Raw genomic sequence first — 15,524 nt, 5'->3', positions numbered from 1 at the left:
GCAAACCGACTCCTCACGTTTGCATCTCTCAAGCCACTCAGGTTACCTTCTAAGTTGATCTTATAGACTCACCAACACCCCATCTAGTCATGTACAGTGTTAGTATAGTCTATTATAAAAGGTGCATTGACAACAACCATCCCATAAGACCTCTTTCTTGTTGGAACCACCCGAGCTGCTTCTCCATAGAGCGTGCATTACCTCTGAGTTATAAGAGATAACCAGAGATGAGTTATAGCTACTCGGTTGTTACTTCAGAATAGCTTTAGTTTATACCTGATTAGCAAATGAGTGTTTTTTTTCTTCAGAGCTAAACAAAAGAATTCACAGCTGAGGAATGCCGAATGGCTGAGAAACACCTAAAGAAATGTTCAACATCTTTAGTCATAAGGAAATGCAAATCAAAACAACCCTGAGATTCCACCTCACACCAGTCAGAATGGCTAAGATCAAAAACTCAGGTGACAGCAGATGCTGGCGAGGATGCGGAGAAAGAGGAACACTCCTCCATTGTTGGTGGGATTGCAAACTGGTACAACCATTCTGGAAATCAGTCTGGAGGTTCCTCAGAAAATAGGACATTGAACTGCCTGAGGATCCAGCTATACCTCTCTTGGGCATATACCCAAAAAGATGCCCCAACATATAAAAAAAGACACGGCTCCACTATGTTCATAGCAGCCTTATTTATAATAGCCAGAAGCTGGAAAGAACCCAGATGCCCTTCAACAGAGGAATGGATACAGAAAATGTGGTACATCTACACAATGGAATATTACTCAGCTATCAAAAACAATGACTTTATGAAATTCATAGGCAAATGGAGGGAACTGGAAAATATCATCCTGAGTGAGGTAACCCAATCACAGAAAAACACACATGGTATGCACTCATTGATAAGTGGATATTAGCCCAAATGAGTGTTTTAAAAATAAATTTCATTGTGTACTTTTGAAGGAAAATGAATATTATATATTTTTTTTTGGTTCTTTTTTTTTTTTTGGAGCTGGGGACCGAACCCAGGGCCTTGCGCTTCCAAGGTAAGCGCTCTACCACTGAGCTAAATCCCCAGCCCCAAAATGCATATTATAAATAGCAAAGTTTACTACAGTCAACTAAATGAACATGTTGTCACTTTACACACACACACACACACACACACACACACACACACACACACACACACACACATTACTTTTGTGGCAATAGCTACAATACAATTTCCATAAATGCTAAGTATAGCACAGCTTTTTACTTACAGTTCGACACATGATCTGTAGATTTGCTCATTTTACATACAACCTGTGCTTTGTGTCCCTTGGCCTACTCCCCAGCCCCATTACCATCCTGCTCTCTGCCTTCCTTGAACTTGTTTTTCCTTAGTGAGGTTATAGGATGTTTTCTTCCTACGTGTGGCTTACTCAGTGCAGTGGTCTCCATCGGTGGCAAAAAACAAGATCTCGTTTCTTAGGGCCAGGAAACATGCCACACGTGCTTACTTGGTTGTCTCTATTCTGTGGCTGTTGTGCACAGCGTTGCGGAGAATCCTTAAGTCTAGAGATTTCATGGGGTACTTATCTTATTTCGGGAGATGTATGCCCAGCAGAGGGTTAGTGGTATTTTATATTTCTTTAGAAACTTGAATACTGTTTTCCGCGTGGTTGTATTAGTCAATGGTCCGATGAATAGTGAGTTATCTTTCAATTCTTTCTAAAAGATGGGGCATTGCTATGTAGCCCTTAAATGCTACATACGGGGTTACGGCCATGTTACAGCACGCCGGCAAGAGTTTTTATTCCTTCTCACCAACATTTGTCATTTGTTGATTTTTTTTTTTAAATAATAGCCACCTAATTGGTAGGTGGTACTATTTTATAGGAGAAATGACAGTCACTCTGAGTACCTTTTCACACACCTGCTAATCATCTCTGTCACCCTTGGAGACATATTTTTGCCCCCTTTTTTAAGAGTCTTTTATAAATTTTGGATGATAGTGGATAGATACGGGATTCGTACCATCTGTCCTGACAAGTGAGGGCTCACTCACAGATGCCAGTGAAGTAGCATCTAAGTCCTACCGTGACTGAGGAGGAAAGGACTACACCTCTCAGGGGGGAAGCAGCGTGTAAGTAAGCAGGCTGGCTACCACACAGGCGTTTTTATAGCAGGTAAGTTACCCCGTTGGCAGCAGATTTTCCAGGGGTAACCCAGAAACCATTCAGCTTTGAAGCAGGCAAGCTTTACGTGTTCGTCTGTTTAAAGTTTAAAACTAGAAATCCAGGCGTGGCGCTTGAATTCTATCCCTGAAAATTGTGGCTTCCGAAGAAAAGAGTTAATGGTTGAAGACTATTAAGAAACAGGATTATGATGGTGTGCGTGTCCCTCCCCCTTTTTTCTAATGGGCTCAAAGAAGAAACTCCCATTCGCCTGAGGCACGTAGATTTTTATGAACGTTTTACCGAGAATGTCTATTTACAATTGTGGAAGTCAGGAGTAATGCTCACAACAAAGAAGGCGTTGTTTAATCTTGCACTCTTGCATTAGAAATGAGCCAGCCATCCAGTGAGACTTATCACCCTTTCAAGTTTCAATACAGATTATTGCCAAGTACGTTTTTATTTTTAAAGCTCAGCAGAAGGGGAAGCAGATTAGCAATTGGGTTTAGTCTATACAAAAGAAGCCTGGAACTGCCGTGAGTTGGTATGCTTTGTTCAAGGAAACGGAAGTATGACCCTGCAAACAGACTCAGGATATATAGTAAGACGGGCAGGACCTCGGAATGACGCAGACATCAATTTATCTAGTATTCCGTCTCTCCTATGCTTCACATTGCCGAGCCTCTATTTCCATATTTTAAAAATGAGAACAATATATGTCTATATTCTCAAAAGACAAGCTTAAGGATAGTTTATGATGTAGTTAGTTTAAAGAAATCAAAGGCAGGAAAAATCTACATACATTGAATTTGGGAGTAATTACTCATCCTGAAACAAAATAATTTAAGCTTTCCTTCCTTCCTTCCTTCCCTCCCTCCCTCCCTCCCTCCCTCCCTCCCTCCCTCATTCCTTTCCTTTCCTTTCCTTTTGGAGGCAGAAGCTCATGTAGCCCAGGGTGGACTTGAACTTGCACAAAGCTACGGATGACCTTGAACTCCTGATTCTCCTGCCTCTCCTTCTCCAAGTGCCGAGATTAAACAACCAGTTTTATGTGGTATTGGGGATTAAACCCAGAGTTTCGTCCATGCTAGGCAAACACTATCAAGGGAACTGCAGTCCCAGCTTCAGGTACAACATCTTAATCCAGTCGATATTCATGTGTGTGCATGTGTGTGCACGCACTTGTATATACACTGTATATGTTAGGTAGGGCCATGCCATTTTGACAAATCCCTTAAAAGTGGTAATTTGGTTCCCAGAAGTAAAATAACTTACTCTTCTAGATTCTTGACCATTTGTGCTCCAGGTTCCCCAGGAATGGCCACCAGAAGCTATCTCTATTGACATCTGACATTCTTTAACTGACAACACCCTGGCTAACCCTAGCAATGGCCAACGCTGCACCCTCAAAGGAAACTTTACCACCTTGCCCCACCCCTCCCTTAGGCCCTGTAACTACCCCAGCCTCCAGGAGAAGGGGCCGACTCTTACAGAGAGCCCCTCTGCAGGTTTTCCCAACAGATAAAGGCCCGCAGGATTTTAAACTGTCCATCTTTCCTCCTCACTGACACATTTATTAATATTATATACTTTTTCAGATTGTGCCTTGATAAAACACGGTGGACTTTGATTTCCTTTATAGCTAATGATAATCTCAGATTCTTGATCCTCTTGTTTTCATCTCCCAAGTTCTAGAGATCATCTAGATATAAGATTATCTAAATATAAAGGTGTTGGTAATATTGTTTTTAGAATTAGAGACTTTTAAGAGACCGTTGTACAGTTACAGCCGTAGTGGAAACACGACAACAGGATACCTGCTTTAGGCAGTCTTCTAGCCTGGCTTCAGAGAGACCTGGAGATGCCGTGTTCCCCATCAGTCATGTAGTCTATGTGGAGAACACGTATCTCCTTATTGGGTTCTAATCGCTCCCTAGTTTTCCTATACAAAGGAATCCTGGGAAGAACCTTGGTGGTGAACAGCCTCATTAACTGACAGTAACAAAATAGCAGGTCATCCCACCAAAAAACCGCTGCGGCCCTCAACACCTTCCACATGCAGATCAGAATGGCCCCTGTTGCTAATTTGAAAACGAATACTCCTGCTTTCAGCCTAAGCTTCTCAACCTTTCTGCCATTCCATCGTACTGAAGCAGCCTTGGGATTCTGAAGGAGGAGCAAACTTCGACAGAGCGAAGCTTCCTCTGACTGGGCACACAGTCGCATACTGTCCAGACTAGGGTGTTCAAACACAAGCTGTCCTCTCTTAATTAAAAAACTCATTGATCTGACAGCCAGATGCTGTTCCCCATTGTTCTTTGTCTTACAGCAGGCACCATGTCTACAGAATAACTTTTTAACACCCAGCTACTTCTGAAACGTACACGTGCAGGCTATCTTAGCGGAAACATGTAATCCTGCCTTTTAAATGGTTTACCCATCTCCTACACAGAATCTTTAACAGAGAAGCATGAAGGGAGGGGAAAAGAACTAGAGGCTTAGATTCCCCCCTGTAGGATGGACCTAAATGGCTTCTCCTAGCTTCTCTCTGCTGTGGAACCTATGGAATGGGAAAACATTATCAGTACCTATTCCTATGATGTGGTGGGATGGGACACATAGGAAAAATTATGGACTTCAGACAGACAGATGACATAGACTCAAATCCAGTGTCAATTACTGCCACACGCTCTTGAACAAGGTCACTCCTTCAGTTTCTCCAGCCATTAAATAAGTTAGGTCATAGACGGTAAATACAGTTCACATACACCATAAATGGAATAAGCTACCTGTTTCCGAAAGGGGCATGCAGTGACCGAGAAGTCATTCTGGTTATACCAGTTTACTAAAAGGTCACTTTTCTTTTTTTTTCAACATTTAAAAAATTATTTATTTATTGTATATGAGAACACTGTAGCTGTCTTCATACACACCAGAAGGGAGCATCAGATCCCATTACAGATGGTTGTGAGCCACCATGTGGTTGCTGGGAATTGAACTCAGGACCTCTGGAAGGGCAGTTGGTGCTCCTAACCACTGAGCCATCTCTCCAGCCCCAAAAGGTCACTTTTCGAAGCCTTGACCCAGCACACGTGGTGGAAGAGCAGTATAAGCAGCACTTGGAGAACCGAGTGTGGAAACGAGGAGGACGGCACTTATGAAAACGCCCTTCGCAGCACACACAGACACGACTACCCACGGCAAGGCGCCGCGGTAAATTGCGTGTGTAGCCCTCACGGGCTCGTTAATATACGGCACATGTGCTTCCCTTACCAGGCTCTGGTTGTCTGGCAGCATGACAATGATCTGCGCATTATGATCCCAAATCATTCTCCAGAAGTCTTTCGTAGTGTGTGGCAGAGGATGCTGGGTAATAATGAACTCATTGCTTCTGTAATAGCCCTACCGTTAAGAGAGAGGGAGAATTAGTGACTGCATGTGTCGTTATAAGTTTGTGGAAGTAAATAACGTTTCGTGAAACAAGGCAGCATTATTTTGGCTACCCTAAAAACCAGAAAAAAAAAAAAAGAAATTGAGGAAGGCATTCAGTTCCATTGCTAATTTTTAAGTTGTACTTCTGTGAACACTATGCAGACAATTTTCTCTCCACATGCAATTCACTTCAAGTTACCCCTGCTGTTTTTTACTTAACAGCAATTTCAACATTTATTTAAAAGCTAGATGGGTGAAATTAACAATAAAATTAATTCCTTAAGAAGCATTTGGCTTAATTTGGTTTTTTTTTTTTTTTTGCATTCCCACCCTCAGGCACCTTTTGTCAAAAGTTTCAAGATGCAGAAATTTCTATACTTTTGATGTTACATGTTGAGAAATTACTTCAAAAATGGAATCAGTCACAGGGGTGGCATGCGCTCCTTAATCATAAATACAGCCAATTAAACTGAAAGGTGTTAACAGTCGACTCTCACCATGATGTAAGAAGCATTAATGTAATCTGTTCCTTTCATCCCGGGCAACGGTGCGAGTCCCACTCGAGCGCGCTCAGCTATCATATGGAAAGAAACAATAACACCACGTTTGCCTTATTGTTCTCAGGCACTGGCAATTCTTCCTGGGCTCTACCAGGTGAATGGTGCGACTGCCTGGCTCCTTTCTAAGACTTACGTATTTAAACAAGCTAAAGTGTTATCCGGCAAGGAGGGTATTGAATGAAAATTTCCCTGGGTAGTCAAGACAGTGTAGGAGAAAAATTGAACTGCGGGAAAAGATTTCACAGCTTATTAGAGTAAAACACGGAAAGGTGTTTCAGAGAACCTGACCCTGGTTTGTTATGTTTCTCCAATTACATAGCATACTGCACTTCGTTCTGCTGTTTCAACCCCTACGTGCCCTTCTCTCCATGAAGGCCGTAGAGAGCACTGACCCTTTTCAAGAGAGGTAGAGCATTCCTGGGATCAAAAAATGCCTGTATTTATAGGGCACACAAAGTATTCTCTGCTAAGTCCTGAGTTATGCATCCAAAGGTCATCACAAGTCAAGAGGGCACAGATCCAGAATGATTCAATGACGCGGTTCCAATTAAACCTCATTAGTCCGGGTTAATCTAAGACCCCAAAGTCTTAGTGCCACAGGGATAGTAGCATTATCACCATTTTTCAAATTATTTATTTATTTAATATACATTTGGTGCTTGGCCTACATGTATGTCTGTGTCGAGTCCTCTGGAACTGGAGTTACAGAGAGTTGTGAGCTGGGACTTGAACTTGCGTCCTCTGTAAGAGCAGCTAATGTTCTTAACTCCCAAGCCATCTCTCTAGGTCCATTTTTCAAGTTGAAATACTATGACATTTTGAGGCATATCAAAACCAGATTTCAAGTCGGATAGGCCACATGATTTGCTGGCGTCCAAATCCACCACATCTATTTGCCTTAAACTGCCTAGGTTGAATGGATTGTATAACATCTCCTCAGGTAAGGGCTGTGTCCTTACACAGTATGCACAGTGAACTTTAGAACTCCTCGTACACCCAGTGGCTAGGCCGATGTCTTACCTGGCACGACAGAAGAGTTCCTGTTCTTCTCTTTGTTGCACTCCTTCTGGGCGCTGAAGCATTCCACATACTTTGCGTTACACTGTGTGATCAGCTGAAAAAGAGCACCGCTTTTTGTCACCATCCGAAGGCACACTCACTACTACCTGCAAGAATCTGAAACCCAGCCAGACTAAAACGATAGAGATTTTTGTACCCCAAAGAACGTTCGAGCTTCACTCACGGGCCTCTGCTGAGTCGCCTGGCTTGTGTCTGCTGGATTTTTCTGGTTATGGAGCCACTGCTGTTGGGAATTTGTTGATTCCTCAGTAGCCTATACTATTCAGATCTACACTGCAATTTACTTAATCTAATTAAGATCTGAGCATACCTCTCAATTCTCTGCATATTTCTGTGGACAGCCCTGTGATTGCTCTTGCTTATGTAACTAGGCTTAGTTCCGTTTCGTTTACAACTCTTCGACAGTTTCATACATGTCTAGAAATATATTTTGGTCATTTTCATCCTCATGACCCTCTTAGAGTCCTTCCTCACAAAAAAATTCCCTCTGTGTGTGTGTGTGTGTGTGTGTGTGAGAGAGAGAGAGAGAGAGAGACAGAGACAGAGAGAGACAGAGAGAGACAGAGAGGGAGAGAGAGATCCGCTCAGTTTAATTAAAGTTGCTTGAATAGCATGAGTGGGAGGTTATTTCCTAGGGTGTGGGCCATATGGTAGTCAATGTACGTACCAGTGACTATACCACTGAAGAAAATGTCTGTGGTATGTTACGTGTGTGCACATGTCATGTGTGCATGGCGTGGTGAGATCAGCTGAAAGGAGAGCAGGGTTTCTGTCTGACAGAAATACATGAGAACGCTCTCTCCAACTGCATTGCTACCACTGTCCTGGACCTCAAAGCTTATTTTTAGTATTGAGTTTCTGCAAGTGCTTAGTGCTTTAAAAGACCCAATTGTCTGTTTTCCCAATATTTGAAAAGACAAGTTTGTTGGGTAAATTCTATAAAGCACAGATTGAGAGTTAATATTTGGGAATACCCTGTCTGTCTATCATTTATGTATCTATTGTTACATATAATAAGATATCTTAGGAACTGGAATCATCTAGACATGAAATTTATTTATCATTCATACACATAGCATGATGGTAATTTCACTTTTCTTTGTGCGTGAAACAGATACACACAATTTTGTAGTGGGAAATGGCCTGCATGACACCATGTTGGCCGGCAGAAGGGTTTGGAGTCTGAAGCATTTTGGATTTCAGATACTTACTGTAAGGATGCTCTTAATGTAAGGATGGTCTAATTATTCTATGATCCTATTTTTTTTGACTCTATGTAAACAGTTTTTGTGTCAAGATAGACAAAATGAGATGAGTTTGTTCACTTTTCGTTTTCACATTCAAACCTTCCTCAGGCTCTGAAATCTTCAAATATAGTGGGAATGTAAAACATACAGAAATTTTGGTACCTAATACTTTGTGATGACCCATTTTTCACAATCAAAATAATACGGTGCCATCTATTAATTATCTCAAGTAGTTTTACAGTAGTGAGGCTGTTAAGAGGAGAACTAAGAATTTGGTTTTTGGTTTTTGGTTTTTTTGTTTTTTTGTTTTTTTTCCGGAGCTGGGGACCGAACCCAGGGCCTTGCGCTTGCTAGGCAAGCGCTCTACCACTGAGCCAAATCCCCAACCGAGAACTAAGAATTTGGAATTGCCGCTAGGATCGAACTCAGTCAAATGAACTTGTTTTTCATTTCCTACCATTTGGTATCATTTGTTTCGATGTCTCATGAGTCTAGGACAAGTTTTTCCATGAAAACTTTCATAAAAAGTCATCCTTTCCATTCTGATATGGAATAAGGAGATTACATACAGAACGCAGCTCTAAAACTTCAACCAGGCAGGGAGAGGCTAAGAGAAAGGAAAGTCACTGGGACGACGGTGTTCGAAAGTTCCAGTCAATGACTTCAGTAGTCTACCTTCGACTACACAAACCTTCACTACCACTGGGCTTTCTGCTCCATTAAAATAACTAAAGCTAGTCTCCATTCTATAGTAGCACCTTTTTACTTTCCCAATTGCCTTCTGGTTTTCCAAAGATGTATGTTTTCACCACAATATGGACACAGATGGTCACGCCTCTCTTCCCTTTCTCTTCCTGATAAGTTTTTACACTATTAACGGGCTGATCTTGAACTTGTAAGCCTTCTACCTAGGCCTGAACGCTGGGATTGCAGGCATGTGCTACCACTCCTGGATCAAATAATCCTCAATAAAAGTATTATTGAATGCTTCTGAGGGGGGAAAAAAAACCCGAAATCATTATTCTGGGGGCCAGACGACTGACTGAAAGTCTTATGTCTTGTGGCTAGAGGACACATTGAGATAAAGTCATCAGCAGCTCTCAAAGGAAAGTAAAGCTCTGTGCCACATCTACTTGTAATACGACATATACACGTGGTGAAAACCTCCTTCTGTATTGCCACACCTACTGAATATAGCGTGTATTCTGCATGCACACATGGCCAGACCTTGCCTTCACATCACAGTTAAGGAGTAAAAAACAATACCCCATTTCAGCATCTCCATGAATAATGACCCAAATTCAGGACATTTTCTAACTCCTTGTTTTCACTAAAGACACCATTCACGGCACTACCTTGAACTGCTTTTCCAGCCGTGTCTTTCCTCCCACTCCTGGTATGAGGATGCTGTTGACATAGCTATGTAGCTGACTTGAGGATACTTCAGTTTCCTTCCCGAGAATGGCTTCCAACAAGGCATCGTGGATGAAAATGTACTGCTCCTGAAGGGTACACAGCGGTGGAAAGTAAGAGGATCTGCCAGGGGACACCCTCCCATTCATAAACTGTGGTGGACAGTGGGAGGATCTGCCAGGGGACACCCTCCCATTCATAAAGTTGACTTTGGATTAATACTGCTCTGAAGAGGGACTGACAGTGAATTCCCTAAGCATTTGTAGCTAGCCAGTGACCCCAGTATTCACTGGCTTAACTTACTTTGGAGTAGAGACCTATGCTAAGTTTAGCTCTGTATTTTCCTACCACATCTAGACCAGGTGGTTCAGTAATAGCACACAGCTACAAACACATGCTCAATAAAGAGCGTAAGAACCAACCTTTTCCACCTATTTAAACATGTGGGAAAGACAGCATGCTGAACTCCCTGGGACCTAGAGCACGACGTGGTATTATGGTCACTGGTTCCTAAGCGTCCTAAGACAGAGATGGAAAGCTATGATCTAGAGAACAGTGTGCCCCTCAGATATCTCGAGTACAAACCCATATATTCCTTCAACATCTCAGGGAATGAGTCTGTCCCCTCGATTTGCTTTAATCTTTCTAAGACATCCTTGTGGCTACCTCTTACCTCAGTCTGGACGAGGTAGTTCCGCTGTGTCCTGATATGCTTCAGGAACCCCAGAACGTTAACTGTGCTTTTGTCTTTGATCTGTTGCAACATGCTGTCTATGACAATGTAGGTGCCTGTCCTGCCCACACCAGCGCTGTAAGACATGGAAGTGTTCAGCTTGGATTATTAAAACCAGTGGTATCCCTAACAAAATACAATGTGAATGCCCACGAACTAAGAAACAGCCCGTTCCCCAACAGCCTACTAGAAATGACATAGGCTCTTCATAGATATAACCTGAACACGTCCCACCATCCAGACTTGAGGAAGAACACAGAATGCTTTTTTACTGTAGGATGACGAATCTGCTACAGCTGCCTTCTTGGCTTTCCTGCAGCTCAAGCCAAGCCGTGAGGCTGGAGGTGTCATACAGTAACTGTCTTCACGGGAGAAGCAGGCAGCTGAGGCCTGGGCAGGGTGCTCTCTCTTGCCCATGGCTCTCTGGCTCTCTCATTAAATCCCTTTTGGTATAACTCTCACAGCCTGCCTCTGGCCCACGTAACCCAGAAACCAACTAATGCTCTTAGTAATAGAGAAATTCTACTTGAGGGGCATTTTCCTTTAGTATAAGAGGAGACTGGGATGTCCAGGACTTTCTGTAGTTATTTTCTTAATCCCTGTTATAAGAGATATCCAGGACCTGAACTGTCTAGTGTCTCATGGTAGGTTTATTTTTGCAGAATGCTTTGAGGAAGTTCCTCATCCAGCACAAAACCCAAGCTGTTTGACAGATGGATTTCCACTGCCGGTTGCAGAATGGATTAGCAAAAAGGTAGGGTTTTCGTAAGGCTTTAAACAAAGGTCGGATCTCAACCCCTGCAAACGTCTTATTGTGTGAAAACACAAGGGCACTCTCACAGACGTGCTTAGAATATGCTGAGCAGCTGTGCAACATTAGCTACAGAGTAAATAACTTGGACGCTAAAGCAGGGACAATCGTAAGCAAAACATAACAAAGGCATTTAAGCAGCCATCTAAAGTTGCTTCAGTTAGTTCAGAGGCAGTAAGAACTGTTTTCAAGAGTTTCTCTAAGAGGTAGTCTATGTAACACATATAAATTAGAAATGAAAAGAGCCATTTTATACATGCCATGATGGTGATTATTATTTAGAGGGATCCCTCAGAAAGGCCATTTAGAGAGAGATTAGAATCTCTGTCACGGAACTCTTTTCTGTGTTCAAATTTTATTAGGCTGAGGCCACAATTCCCATATAGTAGTAGGGACCTTAGTAAAACCATTTCATCAAAAACTTGATAGTCAGTCAAACAGATTTTCCCCCAAGTCTACAGATTTCTTTCTCCCTTTTTATCCAGATGAAGTTTCCGTGCAACAGAAGTGAAGTTATTCATAATTGTGCCAAGCTTACCCGGTTCTCAGAGAGAATCACGGGAACTCTATTTGTGCTTTGAGCACAGGCCAAGGTCACAAGGCTCAAATCGCCCAGTCGTTTCCCTCCGCATGCTCACCCTACCTGCAGTGCACCAACACGGGGCCCATGTCTGGCATCCGGGCTGCCGATGACCTTCTCACAAAGGTCAGGACTGGGAGGGCATACTCAGGAACTCCCATGTCAGGCCACTGTGTGTAGTGATACTGGATCACCGTCCTCTCATTCTGACGACCCTTGGGGTTTCCCTTCTGGCCCTGTAGAAATGTGTAAAAAGGCACCTTGAACCCCTGGGTTTAGGGAAATGGTTACTAGTACAAAAGATCAGGAAACAGCCTCAGATCTCATTCTTTAAACTACTGTTTTGGGGCTAAATTATTTCCTGTTTGTGATCACAGTAACACGGTAACATTCATATCTCTCAAACGAGAAGAATAAAATCATTCCACAAATGAACATTCAACACCTCCACTGGGGTTTTGGACTTAGAACAACTAAAGCACCTTTGAAATCTCCCACATGGTCTCCCTTTCTGACTTGCTACCCTCCTGAGCTCTTTACTTTCATCCGCCATTCTTTGGTCTTCACCACCACTCCCCTGGACCTCCTCTAGAAGGGTTCTCCTTACCATGCCTTCCACAGGAAGGGGGAGCTGTGAAGTAAGGTCTAGAGTCAGGGTCACGCCTTGCTCTCTGTCTCTCTCACACACGACTGTTTACAGACTGCCTTCCGATTTCCATTCAGGAGCCGACTTTTTACAGTTTCACTGACCCAACCTATACATTGGACACGCAGACCACGTACTATGTTCTTTCTCTCAAGCTATTATCAAAGAAGGGCAGCCAGACCCGTTTGAGTACTTGAAGAGCTCCTACAAGCTCTGTAGGTTTTAGAATGATTACTGATTGGCTAGACCCATCCTGCAGCTGAACAGTACAGAATACTTGGTGCTGCTGATTTAGAACAGTGCGGCTAATGCTAATCATAACTGTATGGAGGAAGGGCCGTTAACCTGAGGGTACAGGGGAGCCTCAGAGCTGAGTAAGTGTGGGGTTTTCTATGGCAAGGAGGCTACTGTTTGGCTACATAAAGACCAATTGGCCTTGCTGCAGACAACTGCCACACTCAAGGCTGTCACGAGTGTACTTTCTCACTGAGCTATTTCAGATCCCAAAATACTGCTGTGGTGACTCTTGTTGTGACAGGGGATTGGGGCGTGGGCAGGCGGGGGTATAAAAACTGAGGTAACTTGAAAGTGGCTGTTCTACATCATGAATCTCAGGGTACTATTAGTTTATAAAATGCAATGCTATGGTCAAGTCACATGACAAAACATGAACTCAAACACTATGGTCAACTTGTCACTGTTCAGTTCTGAAAGAGGATTCAATTTATGTAGCAGCCACTTCCCATTCTTACTGAAAATAAGTTTTAAATAATTATCTTGTGGGGCCAGAAATCCTTGGGATACTCTGGGAAATAGCCTTGAAGCTATCAAAAAAGCAAAATTCACAAGCGGATATCACTATGAAGCCAGGTTCATGGAGAGGAAAGAAGCTAGTCAGGCCACCTAACTGGTCTTCTGCACTTCGTCAATACCTTGTACAGGATGCGCACGTATCTGGCAAAATGGTACAGGGTTGGATAGTTCAGTGGACAGAGCCCTGGGTTTTCTTCCTAGCAATGTATGAACCCGGTATGGTTGTTCACACTTACAATTGAGTGCAGATGGGAGGACTAACTCAACAACCTTAGATACGCAGTCAGTTAGAGGCCAGTCTGAGCTCTATGAGACGCTATCTCAGAAAGGGAGTTTCGAAAAATGCCGTAAAAGCTCAGTCTGCCTTTACCGGGCAGTACTGGTCACAGCTCGCCCAGCACTAGAACACACCTTTTTCACTTTTGTATTTCTGACTGAAAAGCGACGAACGGTGTAGCAGGCATGTACTTTTGTGCTCTTCAGTGTGACAATAATGTTCCCGTACTCCTCAGTGTTCTCCGTTGGCCAGTACTGATCACACTTTCTCTGCAAGGAGCGAAATGTAGCATGTTCACACGATGTGATTAAGACACAGATATTATCGCCTTAAAACAAAACTAAACTAAAAAAGAGATGCGTGGGGTCGAGGTGCTTAAGGGCTGTGGCCTCTGAAGGCACTCATGACTTGGGATAAGTTTGCAAACGTTACCTGGGAAATGGGTAAGTATTTATGATCATCACACACAGACAGACACACACGCACACAGACACATAGATACACAGACACACACACGGGGGTGGGGAGGTGACCTAAGAAGGAACTCTACACAAAATCTGGCCAGAATGTGTTATGAAACAGTTTTATATTTGGGGTGGTCTTGCAGAAGTCTACTTGGGAATCTGTGTTCCATCTGAGGTCACTGGGAGCAGAGCAGGGATTCCATAGATTCCTGAGGTGTGGTATTTATTCCAGCCTAAATCAGCACGATCTCCACAAGCTAAAAATACAGCACACTCTGCTATACTCCTCACAATGGTCAGTGGGGTTTGCTTCTGCTTTCCCCCCAGTTTTCTCCTGATACCACATTTCCCAGTGTCCTCGTTTGCTGCTGTCTGTCTCCTCCTTTGAGTCTGTTTCTCACTTCGTGTGTGAGAGACTCTAAAAACCTCCATATTAGAGGCTGCATTCACTTGCTTCCCTGCACACCCTAATGCTCGCCTGTGTTTACCAGATTTACTTTGCACTCAGGACTCCTCAGCTCTTTCAGAGAACGCAAACCCACGGGGAGAAAACACATCCGTCTCTCCGCACCTGGTCGGCTTCCTCTCCTACAGCGATCTCGTGCTAAGCTCACATTCATTCACAAAACATGGACAGTGAGGCAAGAGGCTCTTACCCGTCCTTTCTCCACAAGGTTCGTGATCATGATGATGATTCCTGTGTTTTGTTCCCAAATCATCCTCCAGAAATCTTCAAAGGTGGACTTTAAAGGTCCCTGGGTGGCGATGTAGGCTTTCGCTTTGTTGTAACCCTTCAAAGATTGACACAGCGCAAAGTGAGATCAAAGTGGGAGAACGGCAGACTGGTTAATAATTCAAGGACCCTCCACACCAAACAGGCTGTGTTCTCAGTAACATTTCTGTGTGCTGCTAAAATACACCCAAGACTTCTGCTGCAGTCTTGCATTTTCCAAAACAGGTCTAAGAAGGTTTCTGACTTACATCGACGTAGTTGGCATTAATGTAGTCGCTGTGCTTTGAGTCTTTTCCTGGTAAAGGTCTCAACTTCACCCTACTGTGATCATCTACAGGGAGGGAAAGACAAAAACAAAAACGTGTGATTGAAAACAGCAGTGGCTGGCAGCATTCTCAACTCAAGGCGACCTGGTGCCCAGACAAGCAGGCAGCCTCAAAGGCATCCCAACCCTGCATGGCTGTTGCTACTCTAGACAGGGCTTAGGGAGTACAGATCAGGGCTTTTACTAGTTCTTATAAAACTGATAGAAATTCTGCAATCCTTCAAAATTTCATTTTTTTTAAAACCAGACTCATA

The 15,524-nt window shown here is 43.2% G+C and overlaps 1 protein-coding gene across 2 annotated transcripts in view; it reads right to left on the bottom strand.

The window, feature by feature from the left end:
- Ptprg (protein tyrosine phosphatase receptor type G) overlaps nt 1-15,524 on the bottom strand; it is a 671,028-nt gene that overhangs the window by 11,989 nt on the left and 643,515 nt on the right. For both annotated transcript variants that reach the window (XM_032918016.1, XM_032918017.1), the window contains 9 exons: nt 15,194-15,276; nt 14,869-15,003; nt 13,883-14,017; nt 12,076-12,248; nt 10,562-10,697; nt 9,831-9,977; nt 7,169-7,262; nt 6,086-6,162; nt 5,430-5,558 (listed from right to left, as the gene is read on the bottom strand). In XM_032918016.1, coding sequence (XP_032773907.1) covers nt 5,430-5,558; nt 6,086-6,162; nt 7,169-7,262; nt 9,831-9,977; nt 10,562-10,697; nt 12,076-12,248; nt 13,883-14,017; nt 14,869-15,003; nt 15,194-15,276 — 1,109 coding nt within the window. The remainder of the gene's footprint in view (nt 1-5,429; nt 5,559-6,085; nt 6,163-7,168; nt 7,263-9,830; nt 9,978-10,561; nt 10,698-12,075; nt 12,249-13,882; nt 14,018-14,868; nt 15,004-15,193; nt 15,277-15,524) is intronic.

This window comes from Rattus rattus, chromosome 12, assembly GCF_011064425.1.
Source record: "Rattus rattus isolate New Zealand chromosome 12, Rrattus_CSIRO_v1, whole genome shotgun sequence".
Classification (NCBI taxonomy): Eukaryota; Metazoa; Chordata; class Mammalia; order Rodentia; family Muridae; genus Rattus; species Rattus rattus.
This window is presented reverse-complemented; position numbering and strand designations above follow the sequence as displayed.